The sequence below is a fragment of the Oreochromis aureus genome, linkage group 11 (genome assembly GCF_013358895.1).
Source record: "Oreochromis aureus strain Israel breed Guangdong linkage group 11, ZZ_aureus, whole genome shotgun sequence".
NCBI classification, from domain to species: Eukaryota; Metazoa; Chordata; class Actinopteri; order Cichliformes; family Cichlidae; genus Oreochromis; species Oreochromis aureus.
In genome coordinates, this window is record NC_052952.1 from 30,788,877 (window position 1) to 30,808,162 (window position 19,286).

Below are 19,286 nucleotides of genomic sequence, written 5' to 3' on the forward strand. Positions count from 1 at the left end.
TGTGTGGAGAGGGTCCACACCTTCCGGTTCCTTGGTGTCCTCATCTCTGCTGACATCTCCTGGACGGAAAACATCTCAGCGGTCATCAAGAAGGCCCAACAGCGGCTGCACTTCCTGAGAGTCCTCAGGAAGTACAAGCTGAACTCCAACCTGCTGCTGACCTTCTACCGCTCGTCCATTGAGAGCCTGCTAACCTGCTGCATCACGGTATGGTGCGGCAGCTGCACCAAGGCAGATAGAGCGAGGCTTCAGAGTGTGGTCAAGACAGCACAAAAGATCATCGGCTGCCCTCTCCCTCCCTGATGGACATTTATTCCTCCCGCTGCCTCAGCAGAGCAGCAAACATCATCAAGGACAGCTCCCACCCTGGCTTCAACATGTTCAGCCTGCTTCCCTCAGGGAAGCGCTACAGGTGCATCAGCACAAAACCCACAGACTCAAAAAACAGTTTCTTCCCCAAAGCGATAACCACCCTGAACTCACACATGCACCGATAACACAGCCCCCACTTCCCACTTCCTCTATGGACCACCACTATTTATACCAATTCTATGTGCAATAACTCAACTGTACATACATAACACTATTTATTACATATTGTTTACGGTTTGTAAATTGTACATTTTATATATATATACATCTTCTTCCCTATGTTAATACTGTCCATATGTATATAGTGCTGCAGAACTGTACCCCCAAACATGTTTACACTGAGTAGGAGATGCTCTGTATCTCATTGTACAGCTGTATAATGACAATAAAGGCATTCTATTCTATTCTATTCTATCACTTCCATTTTGTTATAATACTTTGTTATAAACCAGCTCACTGTGGAATATTTAGTAGTGAAGACATTTTATGATTATATTTGTTGCACAGGAAGCATCCTATCATGGGACCACACTGGAATTCACTGACTCATTCTTTCACAAATGTTTGTGGAAGCATTTTGCATGCCTAGGTGCCAGATCAGTGAGTACTTTTGGCAATATAATGTATGTTGTTGGGGGCAATTCACCCCTGGTAGGGTCTCCCAAGGCTATTGGATCCTGGGTGAGAGGCCAGACCAAGAGCAATTTTGGCAGCTCCTATTAGTAAAAAATCAAGGGTCCAATTTATCCTGCCTGAGAAAGGGTCACCAGGCAGGGCCTTCTGGAGCCCCTTAACCTGCACATTGGCTGCTGTTTTCTGAAGTTGCATTGCATTTGAGGCCCACTGTAGTAAAAGCTTTTTTGACAGACCCCAAAATTATTATTATTATTATTATAAAATTTCATTTTATTTCAATAATTATTCATTTTTCATATTGACAAGACAATGAAAAAAAAAAACATTAACTGGATAAAAAAATAACCAAACAACAGTCTCATCATCACAGTCATTGTGCTTTTATGTAACATATCAGCTGGACATAAAAACAACAAGAACAACAACAAGAACAAAAACTGTGTAAGATAAAAGCCTTAAATGGTCGAAAGATATATACGTCACATCTACTGATTCTAAAGTAAAAAAACACTTTAATCAATTCTACACTCACAGGCCACTGTTACACAGTTATTGGGAAATGCAGTTATCTAATCAGTCATACGGAAACAGCTCAATGCATGTAGATATGGTCAAGACAACCTGAGAACGACCACACTGCTTCAAGTCAACAGGACGGTGCTCAACAGTGACTCAGACAACCACTGGTTACAATTAAGGTAAGGAGCAAATCTGAACACACCAACTGTACCTTAAAACAAATGGACTACAGCAGCAATTTATTATAATAATGTATAGTGATAATACTGGGTACCACTCCTGTTAATAAAGAACAGGAAACTGAACATTTCTGCTGCGACATTCAGAATTTGGTGAAACATGAAAATGAAAACATGAAAAAATGTTTTATATTATGTCAATATGAACCAAGGTCATAGATTCAGATTCAATCAACAACCTGTTGAATCTGTGCTATGAAGAATTAAAGCATATCCGAAGACAAAAGAGGGTTCTGCTACTTTCAAGGTCTATCTAATTTTTGTTGTTGTAAAAGTGTATTTTGTGACACTTTGACTACTTAAAAACATTTCTCATGTACAAATCTTTAATTATGTGTTCAATTTGAAGTCATTACAATAAATGAATAGAAATAAAATGATGTCTATAATGTTTGCACTAAAACACATTTGTTACCAACACCATCTAAAACCAATTCATGGCACAAATGTAAGAAGCATCTGTTGCTAAAACAGAAAATGATCTCAAATGATGCCAAAATGATGCTTTCTTCAATTTATCAAAGCAAAAAATAAAATTTACAATGAAGCAATGATAAAACAGACAAAAGTGTGATAAAGTTAATTTGAGCGTGTCATCTCATTTCTGATTGCAATGGCAGTTTTATTTATATACCACATTTCATTAAAAGCAAACTTAACTCCAAGAACATGAAAGAACATGTAAAAAACAATCAAATATAATCAAACAAAACAAAAACACCTACTGATTGTAGATCTGTGTAAATAAAAAAGGTTTGAAATTTTACCGTTTTGATGTACATCTCAGCTCTGACCGCTAGATGTCAGCCATCCTCCTTCTGCCCGCCGCTAAGTTTTAATTGAATGATGAATGTGGTTCATGCCCCACTTCAGTCTCTCTCTCTTTCTCTCTCTCTCGCCCCCCTTTCTACACGACTCTCTACCATCTCCGTTATACAGCCAAAATAATAAAATGCTGACTTCTCAAAGTGCTGTCAGTATGCCGGTCTCAGCATAGCAGCCCTGAAGCTTGACACACAGGAGAGAGGGGTGGGGGGGAGAAATAGGGGGTCGAGAGAGAGTGAGAGGAGGGAAAAAAGAGAAACAAGTTTCTCTGACAGCAGGCTCTGTCTTGCCCAGGGGCTTCAGCACTGCGCTTCTGTGAAGGTAGGTGTGAGGCTGCTCTCTGTGTCTGTTTCAGTGAGTTTTTACTGGCATGTCGGGTTGATTCACACTTTAATCTCTCTCTTTGCCTCTTTGTGGGGCTTCCCTTCTTCCACACTCTGTTGTGTCACTATGAGGTGTTTGTAAAATAGGAGAAAGGTGCTAGACAAATGATACTGTCCAAAAATATGGTGTTTCTGTAAAATGTGGTTGATTTAACTATAAATCAGAAATGAGTTTTACATTTTTTTTCTCCCAGATATAACGTCTAAAAGACTGTCACTTAAATGAATCTATCAGTATGGTATTTGTAGGCTGCCCATCACTGTGTAGGTAATTTGTCACAGGGGATTTGGAGATGTTGTCTCAGGAGCCTGCAAAGTTTGGAAACCAGAAAAGGCTAAAGTTTACACTCGGCCTCCTCGTCCTCTCCATTTAACATCCATTAGTGCCTGATATTTTACTATTATCACCGGGTCAGATTGTCTTTTGAGACTGAATGGTGTAATTATATTAAAAGCAGGGACCTTTCATTTTATGTAGATGGGACCGTTTGGGTTATTTGGCTCAGGTACAATGTTAGTGAAAGCCACTGTATGTCTTAAAAAATGAATTTCTTTAATGGAACCCCCCCCCCAATCAAAGTGGTTCTTAGGGCGCTCAAAATGGTGCTCTGACTTGGTCTCACGGAGCAACCCAAGCTGGGGAGGATTCACACAGCTGTAAGTAGCTGACTTGTGAAGCTAAAATTAAGCTGAAGGGTGATTTGGAATGTTACACTTGGTCGGTAAGACGTGGAGAAGATGGCTCGCTGTTGGTGACAAATCTTCTGAGCTCTGGGTGGCAGAACGAGGCCTTAGCCTGCTCATGAGCAAAAAGAAAAAAACCTATTCCTGCTACCGTTACAGAAAATTGGATCTACCAAAAGAGCAAAGGAAAAAGTGCAGTACAGTATTTGGAATCCCTTTAAAGTTTATTTATGTTCCAGTAAAGGTAATGCACTGACACAGAAGCAGAGTGTAAATCATTTTGGAGCATTTATGAGTGTGTAACCTTTGTCACTATGAAATGTAGACGCTTGTAATGGTCTTTTACTTGTAAAATGCACTGTAACTCCTCCCTGCTGCCTGCCTAAATGCAGTACTTTGACATGTATTCATTAGAACTCCTTGCAATGAAATGCAATAACAATGATAAAAGTTACCTTATAGTGAGTCATGGTTATGCATTCACAATAAGGGTTTTTATCCTTCAGAACTCCAACAATCATTGCTCCAAAAAGGGGCTGCATGCATTTTTTTCTTCAAATAACTTCACAGAAGTGCAAGCCTTGAAATCTCTCAATAGTTGAGCTGCTGCAGACAACATAGTTGTGAAAATGCTTGTAGAAACCCAACAGATGGCTCGAGATAGAAGTTTGTAAGAGCAGGATTTTAATTGTTGCACACACACTGACAGCTGCAGACACCATGGATGAGCAGTTGTTCTTATTCCACTTTTTTCAAGTCTTCTTGGCATATGCCTGGAGACACTATATTGTGCCTGAGCAGTGTACAGTGTCGTGTAGTGTCTACTCAAACTAGTTCGTGTGATCAAAACAAATTTATGTCACTTGGACCCAAGCGGGCATAGTTGTAGGTGCAGAAACTGTAACACTGGCTTAACATTAGGTGCAGTCATCAAGGGGAGTGGAGACCAGGCGTCTGTTCCTGTTGAGGAAAACTCAGTGTGCTTATCAGTCTTAGCTGAAATTTGCCCTGTGAGCTCAGTTATTCTGACTGACTGGACTTTTGCTCCCTTTGAGCAAGTTATGAAGTTGGCCTGCATAGGTGTGATCTAATCAAAGGAGAGTGGGGGATATGTCAATAGCGACAGTCTTTGATTTACAGCTAAAATAACATTTAGTTACTTGATACAAAAACAGTTTATATAAATTAGTCAAAGCAATAGGTTAAAAGGGACCTGGATTGAATGTTGCTTACAAAAGCAGTACTTATCTCAAGAGACTGTTTAAGGTTTACGTAAAATGAGACAGTCTTATCTGACTTGTAACAAAGAATCACATTTATCTGAATTTGAGAAAAAAACTTTTTCAGATCAAAACAGAAAAAATATGACCCATTGGACTTTTTTGATTTCACAAAAGGTGAATTAAAAAAAAAACTGTATTAGAATGAAACATCAATAACATGTAGCTGTACATTTATAGCCAGGCACAGCTGAGGTCACGACTCCTATAACTAGAGCAGCTGCAGGTGCAGGACATGGTTGAGATTTTAACTGGAAAAAGACCGGTCCAGAGCCAGCTGGCAGCGGCAGGTGACAGTCGCTGCACTGCTCCACACCCACTTTGCTTTCTATCATGCAGAAACCCTGCTGGGACAGCTGGAGACAGACGCACATGCACAAATACACCATCTGTTTCCAATGTGGACAGGGGCTTCCTGGAATGTGTCAAAACACATCATTTGATCAGACTGTTAGTTTACCAGAGTGCTATTTTCTATAATCTACCAAAGCTGACAACAACCAGTTGCCTCAAAATTGTAAAGTTTTGACTCTGTTTTGTAGTTTTCATGTCTCAGTGGTAGTTTTGCCTTTTGGTACTTTGAAGGTTAGCTTTCTGATTTGTCATTTTCCCCCTAATCTACCTTCCCTTTGTGATTATGTGACCCTTCAAGCCTTTATAAGTTAAGAAAATATGTTCTTCGGCACTTGTAACTATCAGGTTATTGGTATCCAGTTGTCTGAGCCCTCACTCTTATCTCAAGTGTCAGAACAGCCATGTATTTAGCTCATCAATAAGTAAGGCTCAAAGGCTTGACAGCAGGCAAATCACATGAGCTGCGTTTGGACAGAAACCAATGTAATATCCAGTCCTTAGGAGAAAAACTGCAGGTGACAGTCTTTCACTTTTTTACTTTAGAAAAAGGGAAAAATGAATGATCTAGTTGGCCTCATTTTTTTTTTTTTTCATGTCACAATGTTTTGGATTTATGACACTGCTGGCATCAAATGCATGAGTCACAATAATATAAATATATATGAATAGGTAAAAAAAATACATTCATCAGATGTTGCAGATTACATCATTATTTTTCTTTTTATTATAGAAAAAGTCCCAAAATGCATCTTTAAATCTACCAATTTATTGATTTGATTTGACAGATTACCAGACAGTGTTCTATAAAAAAAAAAGCCATTTTTAAAAAGGAGTTCACTGTAATGACTTTTATTGATCTGAAGTCACATTAAAGCATTTTTGTCTGCATCTGTGACATGATGGTCCAGCAAAAGACGAATGACTCTGTAGCTGACTGGTATTTAGTGTTTTTTTTTATAGCTATGAGTCTAGTTTAAAGAGCTGGGGGAGCCTTACTGTCAAGAGACTGGTAAAACCTTTCATCCGTGGTAAAAAGTGAGTCTAAGTAGATTGATGCCCCACCTTGTCCTGTATGCTGCATCTTTTAAATCTCCTCTATCTTCCTCGACACTCGTTTATGCGATCCAGTGTTTGCGTCCCTGGCTTTACACATTAGAGGCACACAGTGTTGATGAAAATAAAGATATACTTCACTGTATGTCATTTTGTGGGGTATAATATAATTTAATGGCCTATATCTTGTTTAAAAAACTCTGTATTCAGAGTTTGGACACATATCTGTATACACAGTATTACACAGTCACACTATTTGTGGGGAGTAGACTTTACTGTGGGCACAAAAAAGAAATCCCCACAATAAAGATTTGAAATTTTATGGGTAGAAACATGGCTTTTGGTTAGGTTAGGTCTGTGAAATTGATGTACATCATTGTTTTGTCCTGTATGTGTATGCGTATTTGTGTGTTTGTGTTTCTTTGTGTGTGTCTGTCTGCCCTTTCTAATAAAATGTAACCTGATCAGTTACTCTAAGAACACAAACAAGCTTTCAGTCTCAGATGCTTTATGAAGAATAGAATAGAATAGAATAGAATAGAATAGAATGCCCATTAATCGCAAAGTTATTTAGAGCTTCTGGAATAATGCAGAACAGTGCAGTTCAGTTCTATTTCCATGGTAACCAAGTTCCCATGACGTCGTCAGGGAAACCAACTCATTTGATTGTGTTGTGTCAGGACATTATTTTGTACTGACTTTCTACAGAAACTCTGGTTACACAACAAACTCACAGGACCTTACAAACAAACACAAGGTGTGACTTTCCACCTCAGGTCAATGTCCTTATTCAACTTTTCATATCAGAAATTTTGTGTGTTAAATGTTTCAGCTTTTTAATGTGTTTGTGCTTTTGTTTTGAAAGAAAAATGTACAAGAAAGCAAGTGAAAATCCTAAAAGAGGATGTGGCTCATTTGTATGTTATAAACCATTGTTATAAATAATTTATATCTTCACACACAGCTTTTATTTTCAATTCATTTAAAAATGGAAATGAGAAACTTGACATCTGCTGCACATATGCAGTCACTAATTTGGACCATCTTGAATATGTAGCTGATCATTAATCACCTTGGTCTGAGATTTTATTGAAATGCCACTTTAAATTTAGGTACATTTAAAGGTATTTAAATGTATTTCGACAAACTTTGTTTCAGTATAAACGAAAATAAAGAGCAAGAGCACCCTGAAACACAAAACCCTGCAACCGCAATAGAGTTATTTGAGTGCTGGAAAAGTACACTTTTCAGATCACTTTGGATAGTGGAAAGTTACTCCGAATTATGCTGTCCTAATCCATCCTTGAGCACATGATTATGTTGTCATGCAAAAGAACTGCCTGCTATAAAACACTTGGAGTTATAGATGTGAGTGTTTTCTGACATCACACTAGCAGACTGCCTGCAAAATACAATATTGTATGACCTGATCTGCAATGGTTTTCCCTCTGTGACCAAGTTGGGGAAAAATTTGGAGTGAAAATGAAAACACTGGCCCTTTAACCTGATAGCTGTATTACTCATACTTTGACCCAGATGTATACATGTTCTATCACTGTGGTATTTTCTTGTTTGGGGAGCCCTGTGGTGTTGTATGTAGACCACGGTCTTTGTTATCTGAGGCTGGTGTGAATTTACTGTAATGTTTTAATGTGTCTAAAGCATAACTGTGTCACTGAGTTTTCATCCCTGGGTGCAGATATGTTTCGGGTGGGTCCACAACTGTATCAGCGAGTGTCTGTCAATGATAAATAAGGGATTGCACTTTCCACTCCTCTCTTCTCTCCATTTGACTATTCTTAGTCACTGTGTGGTAAGCTGAGGGTTTAAAGTTACAAAGACCTCACTCTCGCTCTCAGTCTTTCATTGCTTACACTTCATCGCGTCACTGAGTCTGTCTTCCTGTTAAAACTGCAACGCATCAGTGGGCACTTCTTCTGCTGGAGTTTGCTTTCAGGTGAAAATAAAGACTGTGCAAGAATGTGATCTGGGGGCTGCTGTAGCATATTTACACAGACACTGCTTTCCTGAGTATTGCAGATGTATTATTGGAAGCGCATCTATTATTATCATAATAGCATTATTGAAGCACTCTGGATAGGGCAGCTGATAGGAGATCATAACGCTACTTGCCAAGGACAGTGGGTGACAAAATGCAAAGAAGGGGACCCCCTGTGGTCCTTGACAGGCTTCCAAGAGGATCCCGGATAAAATAAGAGCTGGGTGGTTTATCATTTACTTATATAGTCAGAAGATCTGCGGATTAAGCTTTCTGACCATGAGCTGTAACATCCTCTGTTAGCATCTGGCTGAGGATTTCAAAAGCCTGTGTTTACACTGCAACATGTTTAATGTAGGCTATCGTAATGATAAAACAGTACTCAGTCACTCCTTTGTCTTGCATGATTAAATGTCAAAGTTAAGCTTTTTACAATGAAAATGATATTATTGTAAGAGTTTCTAACATAATAAATGACAGCACAAGATAACTAAAAGAGGGTGGAAATATGACACAATAAAAGGAGCCGAGGTACGACAGAAAAAAGATTTTAGATAAGAGAGTATAAAGATTGATTGTCCTCTCTTCCTTTTTTCCCCCGTTTTTACCGGCAGTGCCCTCTCACCCAGGTGTGCAGCAGTGTGTATGAGTGAGTGTGTGTATATGTGAGTCACAGCCTCAGGAACCATGTCAGACCCCAGGGACATTGATGAGGATGCCATCCTCAGAGGCCTCAGCGCCGAGGAGCTGGATCAGCTGGAGTATGAGCTGCAGGAGATGGACCCCGAGGTATGGATGATTTGACCTAAAACATGCTTTTCCAGTGCCACGGGGCTTTAATAGCTGGTTCCTGACATTCACAAGTCTTACCTTTGTGCCCAAAATCTACCCGATATCAGGTGTAGCTTGTTAACCATCAGACATGTGGGAAGTATGTGACATCTACAGGAAGAACTACATTTTTTTTTACCCTACCAATGATTGACTTTGTTACTTGTAAATTTTTTACTTGCAGGAGAGTAAAAGCAAATGATGAAGTTTTAAAGCATACCTCTCAGTCAGTAAACTATAGTGTTGCCATATCAAACATTATCCAATTATAAAGATAAAAGAACATGGTTCTACAATGCAGAAAGTGCATGGGCTACAAATTACATTTCATTTTAGTGAGTTCTTTCATAAAAGAAACAGTTTTAATGGGTCTCTCACTTTTCACAGTAGATGTTAAAAAAATAGCATGCATTTGCAGAAAGTGTTCATTTGATGCACTTTCAGTGCAGAGTAAAACATTTCATGCAATAAAAGTGAGTCTAGAAGCCAACATTTTATATAATTCTTAGAAGGACCACAACAAAGAAGATAACAAGGAAGGAAGACAACAAAGAACCTTCTCAGCTATCTTTTGGGGAATAAATTCTGCTACTTCTCTGTTCAGATCATTTGATATACCTAAAGCTTTCTACTAATTTAGTCTTATTTTCCCATCAACATAATATGACCTGATGTTCTCCCAGAATGCCATGCTGCCAGCTGGCCTTCGGCAACGAGATCAGACAAAGAAGGGTCCGACGGGGCCATTTGACCGTGACGCCCTGATGAAGCACCTGGAGAAGCAGGCCCTGGAGCACGAGGACAGGGAAGACCTGGTGCCCTTCACCGGTGAAAAGAAAGGTGGGAAAGCAGATTCTTTGTCTGAGGATTTATGTAGGTGTCCTGTTACAAAATATGCAGCAAGTCATTTAAATTTGTTTTCAGGCTAAAGTTTGAACATACAGGGAGTGCAGAATTATTAGGCAAATGAGTATTTTGTCCACATCATCCTCTTCATGCATGTTGTCTTACTCCAAGCTGTATAGGCTCGAAAGCCTACTACCAATTAAGCATATTAGGTGATGTGCATCTCTGTAATGAGAAGGGGTGTGGTCTAATGACATCAACACCCTATATCAGGTGTGCATAATTATTAGGCAACTTCCTTTCCTTTGGCAAAATGGGTCAAAAGAAGGACTTGACAGGCTCAGAAAAGTCAAAAATAGTGAGATATCTTGCAGAGGGATGCAGCAGTCTTAAAATTGCAAAGCGTCTGAAGCGTGATCATCGAACAATCAAGCGTTTTCATTCAAAATAGTCAACAGGGTCGCAAGAAGCGTGTGGAAAAACCAAGGCGTAAAATAACTGCCCATGAACTGAGAAAAGTCAAGCGTGCAGCTGCCAAGATGCCACTTGCCACCAGTTTGGCCATATTTCAGAGCTGCAACATCACTGGAGTGCCCAAAAGCACAAAGTGTGCAATACTCAGAGACATGGCCAAGGTAAGAAAGGCTGAAAGACGACCACCACTGAACAAGACACACAAGCTGAAACGTCAAGACTGGGCCAAGAAATATCTCAAGACTGATTTTTCTAAGGTTTTATGGACTGATGAAATGAGAGTGAGTCTTGATGGGCCAGATGGATGGGCCCGTGGCTGGATTGGTAAAGGGCAGAGAGCTCCAGTCCGACTCAGACGCCAGCAAGGTGGAGGTGGAGTACTGGTTTGGGCTGGTATCATCAAAGATGAGCTTGTGGGGCCTTTTCGGGTTGAGGATGGAGTCAAGCTCAACTCCCAGTCCTACTGCCAGTTTCTGGAAGACACCTTCTTCAATCAGTGGTACAGGAAGAAGTCTGCATCCTTCAAGAAAAACATGATTTTCATGCAGGACAATGCTCCATCACACGCGTCCAAGTACTCCACAGCGTGGCTGGCAAGAAAGGGTATAAAAGAAGAAAAACTAATGACATGGCCTCCTTGTTCACCTGATCTGAACCCCATTGAGAACCTGTGGTCCATCATCAAATGTGAGATTTACAAGGAGGGAAAACAGTACACCTCTCTGAACAGTGTCTGGGAGGCTGTGGTTGCTGCTGCACGCAATGTTGATGGTGAACAGATCAAAACACTGACAGAATCCATGGATGGCAGGCTTTTGAGTGTCCTTGCAAAGAAAGGTGGCTATATTGGTCGCTGATTTGTTTTTGTTTTGTTTTTGAATGTCAGAAATGTATATTTGTGAATGTGGAGATGTTATATTGGTTTCACTGGTAAAATAAATAATTGAAATGGGTATATATTTGTTTTTGTTAAGTTGCCTAATAATTATGCACAGTAATAGTCACCTGCACACACAGATATCCCCTAAAATAGCTAAAACTAAAACCAAACTAAAACTACTTCCAAAAACATTCAGCTTTGATATTAATGAGTTTTTGGGTTCATTGAGAACATGGTTGTTGTTCAATAATAAAATTATTCCTCAAAAATACAACTTGCCTAATAATTCTGCACTCCCTGTACAGTAAAAATCTATAAAGCACTCTCTATATTCCCCCTTTCAATTGGGTGTAGTTAGTTACTAATATCAACAATAGAATTTGCAATAAATGGAAACTAGTGATGCAAAAAGCAGATGCTCTTGGGATTCACCACTGAAATTGTGAAGATAAATGAGCACAAAAAAGAGTTGCGAAAGCACCTTGTAGGATTAAGTGAAACCTGAGTTTATTAAAGCTCCATTTGTGATATGCTTTGGGAAACATCATACAAACAAAGCTTTTATGAGAAGTGAAATTATCAGATAGATAACTTCATTAAATATATATACATATCCCCACAAGACATGCAGCTTGTGGGGATAGGTTAATTGGATAATCCAAATTGCCACTAGGTGTAAATGTGAGAGTGAATGTGAGTGCGAATGGTTGTCTGTCCCTGTGTGTTAGCCCTGCGACAGACTGGCGACCTGTCCAGGGCGTACCCCGCCTCTCGCCCTATGACAGCTGGGATAGGCTCCAGTGCCCCCCGTGACCCTGAAAAGGATAAGCGGAAGCGAATGGATGGATGGATGGCTATATATATATATAGTTTTTTTTAACCTTTTTTTGGCTTTTGCTACCCTTTTGCCTGCCTTTGTCTTCTTATTTATCATCTTTTTCTTTCTATATCTAGGAAAGCCTTTTGTGGCCAAGAAAGCACCAGAGATCCCCATACATGAGCAGGTGATCCTGGAGCCAGAGCTAGAGGAGGCCTTGAAAAATGCCACTGATGCAGAGATGTGCGATATTGCAGGTAAGATTTACTATTGCTACTGTTTACTATTACTACTAATTGTTTTAATAGCAATGGCAACACTATACTTATGTAGTATATATACTATATAAACAGTGTGCTTTTATGACAGGCTTTATCAGGCTGCAGATATTTCCAAAATCTATATTTAGTCTGTATTTCAGGAGCTAAACATCTAACGATCCACCAGGTAATCACAGGTAAAAGGGAACTGCAACTATTACACTGACCACAACTTCTTAGAAAAAAACCTTATGTATCCATCCATCCATCCATCCATCCATCCATCCATCCATCCATCCATCCATCCATCCATCCATCCATCCATCCATCCATCCATCCATCCATACAATAGGAGAGAGATTTGTCTGTCAGATCTGCTCATCATGTCCAGTAAGCAGATCTGACTGAGAAATCAAGGAGCAGTGCATGCTCAGCAACTTGTGAAGTAAAGCATACGCTGCTTTATCATTCATTCCAACTGTAATGAGGACCATAATTTATAAAATGAACATTGTGTTTATTTGATAAGATTTGGAACTAGAGACTGAGACTATAAACTTGTTAGGGAAATGTTTACTGAGATCACAGACAAAGGAGCTGAAGGGTCATTTTCTCATAGACTTCTACATAACCAAACATCTTTTTGAAACCAGAGCCATTGCCCTCTTGTACTTTTGTGAGGGATGAAATGTGTAAAAAAAATTGTTAAATGTGGATGTTAGCAATGGTTCTGTCCCAGTAAGCCATACTAATGAGCCAGCATTCATAACACCAAGACCCTGACTCACCTATGACATGCAAAAAATATCTGTAATTACATCTTTTTTTGTGTTGATGTCATCTGTTTGTCATGCAATTTCCCACCAGTCGGTGCTTATTAACCAACAATGACATGCACAGCATACTGTGACCTCAGTGTTTTCATCACAGTGGCTTTGACCCACATAGTTCTATTATACAGACCCATTCTCTTTCTACTGCTAGCTTTATATTGTTTCCCTCAACACTGAAACAGCTAGGTTAATGACATGGCCAAACATGTGACGGGGTCCAATTCCCCACGCTCAGCAACACAAAAATAAATAGGCCTGGCTCCAGGCCACCGAAGGAAGGGTGGAGTGGACATGGGGATGGTGGAGGCAAAGATATTGTATCTGTTTAAAACATACTGTGTTCGCAGATAAAGCCTCAATTTTCCATGTTTCCAGAAGCTTGAAATTAAAAAAAAAGTTCACACTTGTTGGATTGCTTTGTTCTTGAATAATGAAATCATTTAAGAGGTGATTTTGACATCTTTTTTAATGTACTAATGCATATGAGGTTAATAGTAGTGGTAAATAGCCAAATTACAAACTAAAGAAAATGTAGAGACAGTATGACAACTGCAGCTTTGTCAAAGTTAACAGTATCCTGTGTAATGCACTTTCTGGGTTTCTTAAGTGTTAGAGAGAAATCAAAACCCTCACAGCCTTCCTCAGTGAATTACGTTGCTCGTCAGTAATTGGACAAGGCCTATTTGGGAGAGGTGCTTTGCAAATGCATAAATAATGCTTTGATCTAACTGAAAACCTTAGATTTGATAAAATCCTCTACACACCATTAATCCTAAATGCCGGATGGTATTTTAAGTCAAACTGAAACATAAAACATGCTTTATTGAGTGTGAACCCCTGAACAGGCAGTTAGACTCCCCTGATGTGCCAAACAGGCAGGCAGGCATCCGGAAAGGCAAAGTAGGGGAACATGTTTGTCCAGCACCATGAGTCTGACAGAGAGACCGCCGTTTTAAGCTTGGATAGAGTCCAGATGAGGATTAAACCTCGGTTAGCCTCTGTCAGTCTATTGTTGGGGCTTTCTGGCAAACAGAGTAAAGGGAATGAATAGCCTGGCTGGCATGTCCAACAAATCACTTAAGGATTTTGATTTATATAAGACAATAGCAGTTTTTTTTAATTGATTTAAATTGATCTTGTCTTGGTTTATTTAGATTTATCTCAGTTTATTTAAAAGAGTTCCAGCATTACATTTGTTTAGGTTGTTGTTAGTGGATTTAGCCACTTTAGGGCTAAATACACTAATGGCATGGGTGTCCATGGCAAATACTCCCCTTAACTGCTACACACACACACACGTACACACACACACACGCATACACACACACACACACAAGGACCTTCCCATGGTTATAAACCCTCCAACACTGGATGAGGAGGTTGGTGGGAAGGTGCTATGCAGGGAGGTGTTGCTGTCACAGCAGTTGGCTTGTCAGAGACTTTGGACCTGGCAGGTTTCAACAAGAGCAAAAAAACACAAAACAACTTGAAGTCTGCCTCCTCCTGGTCATAAACAGTAACAGCAATAGAAAAAGAAGCCACAGTTCAACAGCTGTAGAAGGTACTCATTTGTATAAGTAATTTGTTTAGAATGTAAATATTTTATATAAGTGTAATCTGTGTAAGTTCTAGTTCACATGAATATAATAATAAAGACAACAGTAATTGTCCAATGATAAATTTGGGAAAAAATTTATCACAGTATATTGTCACCTAATCTTCAAACTACTAAAACTACAGTGAATATTATGATACTATAATATTACAGTGCATATTAAACACAATAAAATAACACAATACTAACTCCTGCACTAATATGCAGATTGTGAGGTTCTTATTTAATTTTTTATTATTTCCAGTTTTGGTTCCTCTTTGCTACTTTTCAGCAGTAAATGCTACTTTGACGTTACTACTCTAATATGACAGGTATTCTTTGTATTTTGAAATGTTCTTTATAGCATTTATGATCAGCTCATATTGCTATACAGTTAAGCTTAGAGGTACACCATGTAAAAGCAGTAGAATATCTTTTGCATCACAATTTTAGCATATGTTAGCAGTTACTGTAAAACAACAACAACAAAGGTATAAATAATTATTTTTAACATCTAACACTGAACACAATTATTGTGCATCACGTGAATGTCTTGGCTTCATTGTCCTTTTTGTTTTGCTGAGGTGTCAGCTGTTTAAGAAAATCAAAATGCGATACACCCGCCCTGCACTACCCCATCAAACAGCTGACAGACACGGGTCAGCATATTGCTGATTGTGACGACTGGCAAACTCCATAACAAACCTAAAAACAGGAAAACAAAAAAGCCAGTGAACACTGAACTATAACTTCAACTTAATGCAATAGGAATGATGCAAAGATATAGTTAGTGTTACTTGAGAAAAGCAGGACTTCCTTCACTTTTTCTAAATATTTGCTATTGATGTATTTCAAGGATTAGTTTGACCTGACAAATACTGTAGGTGCCCATAAACAGAGTCTTCTCCTCTTCTAACTTTGTGTGGTCACAAATTAACACTGTCTCAATGTCAGCTATAATAACACTAAGAATTCTAGAGGCCCACAGCTTGACCCTGAAAGTTGTGTATTGTGCAGGGTATCATTACTTCCTTGGGGCCCCCTGGAAAGTGTAAGATTAGAAGTCCCCACTGAACTCAGACAACAGTTTCCTTATCTCATCAAACACCCGTGCACACGCACATAGATACACACAGGAGATGAAGGAAAAGGAAAAACTAACTGTGGCACTTGAGGTTTTGTCCTCGCCACAGAAACATTTTTTCCTAGCAAAGCAATATTAACAAACTTGCCATTGGTATATCAGTACAGGGACACAGGACACACCAATAAAACTAGCTACAAAAATAAGTATAACAGGGGCACAACTCTCTGATTTTATTCAAATAGTATAGATATTTTTATCTGAATGTATTCATAGTGATTGTTTTCCTGTTTTCACAGCTATCCTTGGAATGTACACGCTGATGAGTAACAAGCAGTACTACGATGCTCTGGGCACCACAGGCACCATCGCCAACACAGAGGGCATCAACAGTATGTCTGAAGCCAAAGACATTTTATGAGCTATTGCTTATACTCACACAGACAAACGTTAAAATGAAATGCAGACAGAAATGTGACAGTACTGTATGTTTTATTGTGTACTGTTTACACTGTAGCCTCAGTTGTGATCATGTATCTCCTTCAGGCGTTGTGAAACCAGATCCTTTCAAGGTCTTCCCTGAAGAACCTCCAAACCCCACCAATGTGGAGGAAACCCTGGAGAGAATTCACAACAATGATAGCAGCCTGACTGAAGTCAACCTTAACAACATCAAGGTCAGCTCACTGGAACGTCACAATTAAGAAAAAATTATGCACCGATAAAAAGAAATGTTTGTCAAAGGGAACTTGAAGCTGGACTCAGAGTCCTTAAACTCCCAAACAAGATTAATTTCCCATATGACAACAAATATTACACAGTCGTTTCAGTGAACCAGCTCATGTCATTTGCTATACTGATCCTTTAGACTGCAAAACCTGGATCTGCAGGCTTATCAAGTATTCATTGTTTGAGAACTGAACATCCCTGTATTTTCCTTGCAGGACATTCCCATCCCAACACTAAAAGAGATCTTTGAAGCGATGAAAGGAAACTCTCACGTGGAGTTTCTGAGCATCGCTGCCACCCGAAGCAATGACCCTGTGGCATATGTGAGTAAATTACCCATTGTAATTATCAACTGCTTGCCAATGACAGCAAATTTCCTCAAAGTTTATATTCATTTGTATGGTATTTATTTGTTTAATATAAAAACCTTAGAAATGTCTTACAGTTTATATCTCAGTCTAGCTATAGATATATATTTATTATGTGTGTTTCTAGGCATGCGCTGAGATGCTGCAGGAGAACACCAGCTTACAGAGTCTTAATATCGAGTCTAACTTCATCACTGCAGACGGCATGATGGCGATCATCAAAGCAATGGCTAATAACGCCACACTGATGGAGCTCAAGATTGACAACCAGGTTAGAAACAAATTCTTGGACATGCTGTGAATCTACAGCTGATAATTTGCAAACCACTTTAACACTCACCTGTAGAATAATTTAAGCCTGGCACACAAACGTACCATTTGTTTCCTTTTCTTTAGCAAATATGCAAAACAATGCCAATGACTACAGTTTTACAGACATTAAATTGTAATTTTGCACCAACAAAGCGTTTCCAAAAGAGCTGTTAGCCGAAGACTTGGCATGTTTCAGCATGATGTGCAGTGTAATCTAAAAAAAGAAAGAAATTAAATTGAAAAGCACAATGAAACATGGAATGACCTCCCCAGAGGCTGGACCTGAACATTACTGAAGCAGTGTGGGATTGTCTTGGCAGAGAAGCTTTTAATGTCCTTCAAGAAGCCCGGAGAACTGTTCCTGAAGACTATTTAAAAAATTACAAGCCTGCCTCAAAGAATAAAAATGGTGGTAACACCAACTATTAATTTTCAAGCTCATTAGAACTGTGCAAACTTTGCCTTATATACTGTATTTCCATGTATCTTTGGATATTTCAGTAAATCACTGCACGTATTTCCCATTTTTATGGCAACATATAAAAAAAGACTTATGCACAACAACCAGAACAAGACATCCTCACTTTTATTGTCCAAGTATGAAATAACTGAGTGAATCCTCATATCTGATGATGACATGCTTTTCTTACTGCTTTCAAATTTAATTCACAACGGAAAAAAGAACTCAGTGCTTGATTGTGTTATTCTTTCATGTATCATATAGCGACAGAAACTTGGAGACTCGGTTGAGATGGAGATTGCCACCATGTTGGAGAACAACTCCAGTATCCTGAGGTTTGGATACCACTTCACCCAGCAGGGTCCCCGAGCCAGAGCCGCCATGGCCATCACACGAAACAATGACATGAGTAAGAAATGATCCCGAATGCATGGTCAGATAGTCTTGAAATATTCATGTATAATACAAGGAATCATTGAAAGTGTTACTGGATTGTGTAACAGAATCTGAAATCGGCATCTTCTCTCTTTTATATAGTTCGTCAGCAAAGATTAAGATGAACACAACAAGGAGTGAGCAGAAGAGCAACCATTAGCCCCTCGGAGCCTGCAAAAACTGATGACTCTTGTGCCAGCTCACTGTGGTGCAGCAGAGCTGAATGAATTCTCCCCAATTAATTTTGGTCACTGTGCCGGGGGGAAGCCATGTCTAACATCCATGTTCAACCATTCATTTCATTTACTGCAGCAAGAGTTTTGTAGGTTGCTGAATTTATCATAAAGGCATGTATAGATCACAAGCACAACCTGAAGTGTCTTTTTTGTGCTTTTAGTTTATGCGTCACCAACATCAACCCAAACAAATAGTTAATTACTTTCATTCACTAATTCAATGTGGTGCTATATCATCTGTGGGAGAGGGGGGAAAAATCTGTAAATACTTTAAATAAAAATATATATTCGATTATTTTTTGTAATTGTTTGGTAAGTTTAATTTTATTGTTTCTAATTCTTATTGCACACATAAATATTATACTCAACAAATTTTGTTTTAAATGCACCAAAAATAAATAAATAAATAAATCATATACTTTGGCACATTTAAGGAGTCTATCTACAGGTTGTGAGTTAAGTAAAGTAACTGTGTTAAAGTAATCTGTATTTGAACCACTGATACTGGACAAACAGCTGTTTACAAAAGTGACAGCATTTCATTTCCAAATTGTGTCCATCAAATAATTACCCCCGTCTTGTAAACGATGAATTAAGAACTGTGATTAACCACCTTTTTTTGGAAAACTGAGTTCAATTTGACTCAGCACACACAGGTCTGATTAGTGGCAGACCTGTTGAATCAAGAAATGACTTAAATAAAACCTGACTGACAAAGTGAAGTCGGCTAAAACATCTCAAAATGCAATGCATTATGCTGTGACATAGACTCAAGAACAGAAA

General features: G+C 38.9%; 1 protein-coding gene across 2 annotated transcripts; it reads left to right on the plus strand.

The window, feature by feature from the left end:
* Positions 1-1,575: 1,575 nt before the first annotated feature.
* Positions 1,576-18,798, plus strand: tmod4 (tropomodulin 4 (muscle)). Of its 2 annotated transcripts, none has more exons than XM_039619138.1 (10): positions 1,576-1,706; positions 8,959-9,133; positions 9,859-10,015; positions 12,330-12,449; positions 16,263-16,355; positions 16,510-16,640; positions 16,908-17,015; positions 17,188-17,331; positions 18,097-18,241; positions 18,370-18,798. In XM_039619138.1, exons 2-10 carry the CDS (start codon positions 9,032-9,034, stop codon positions 18,390-18,392), a joined length of 1,023 nt encoding a protein of 340 aa, XP_039475072.1. In that variant the 5' UTR covers positions 1,576-1,706; positions 8,959-9,031; the 3' UTR covers positions 18,393-18,798. The 2 variants fall into 2 exon arrangements, with proteins under 2 accessions (XP_039475072.1, XP_031612586.1); XM_031756726.2 differs by lacking the exon at positions 1,576-1,706 and adding an exon at positions 2,677-2,912.
* Positions 18,799-19,286: the final 488 nt, after the last annotated feature.

What these genes read in the sequence shown, in the direction of transcription:
- tmod4 (XM_039619138.1), top strand. Translation starts at nt 9,032, where the DNA reads ATGTCAGACCCCAGGGACATTGATGAGGATGCCATCCTCAGAGGCCTC. An exon ending in AGAGATGTGCGATATTGCAG is followed by an intron (nt 12,450 to 16,262) that starts GTAAGATTTACT and finishes CTGTTTTCACAG; the next exon opens with CTATCCTTGGAATGTACACG. An exon ending in CAACACAGAGGGCATCAACA is followed by an intron (nt 16,356 to 16,509) that starts GTATGTCTGAAG and finishes TATCTCCTTCAG; the next exon opens with GCGTTGTGAAACCAGATCCT.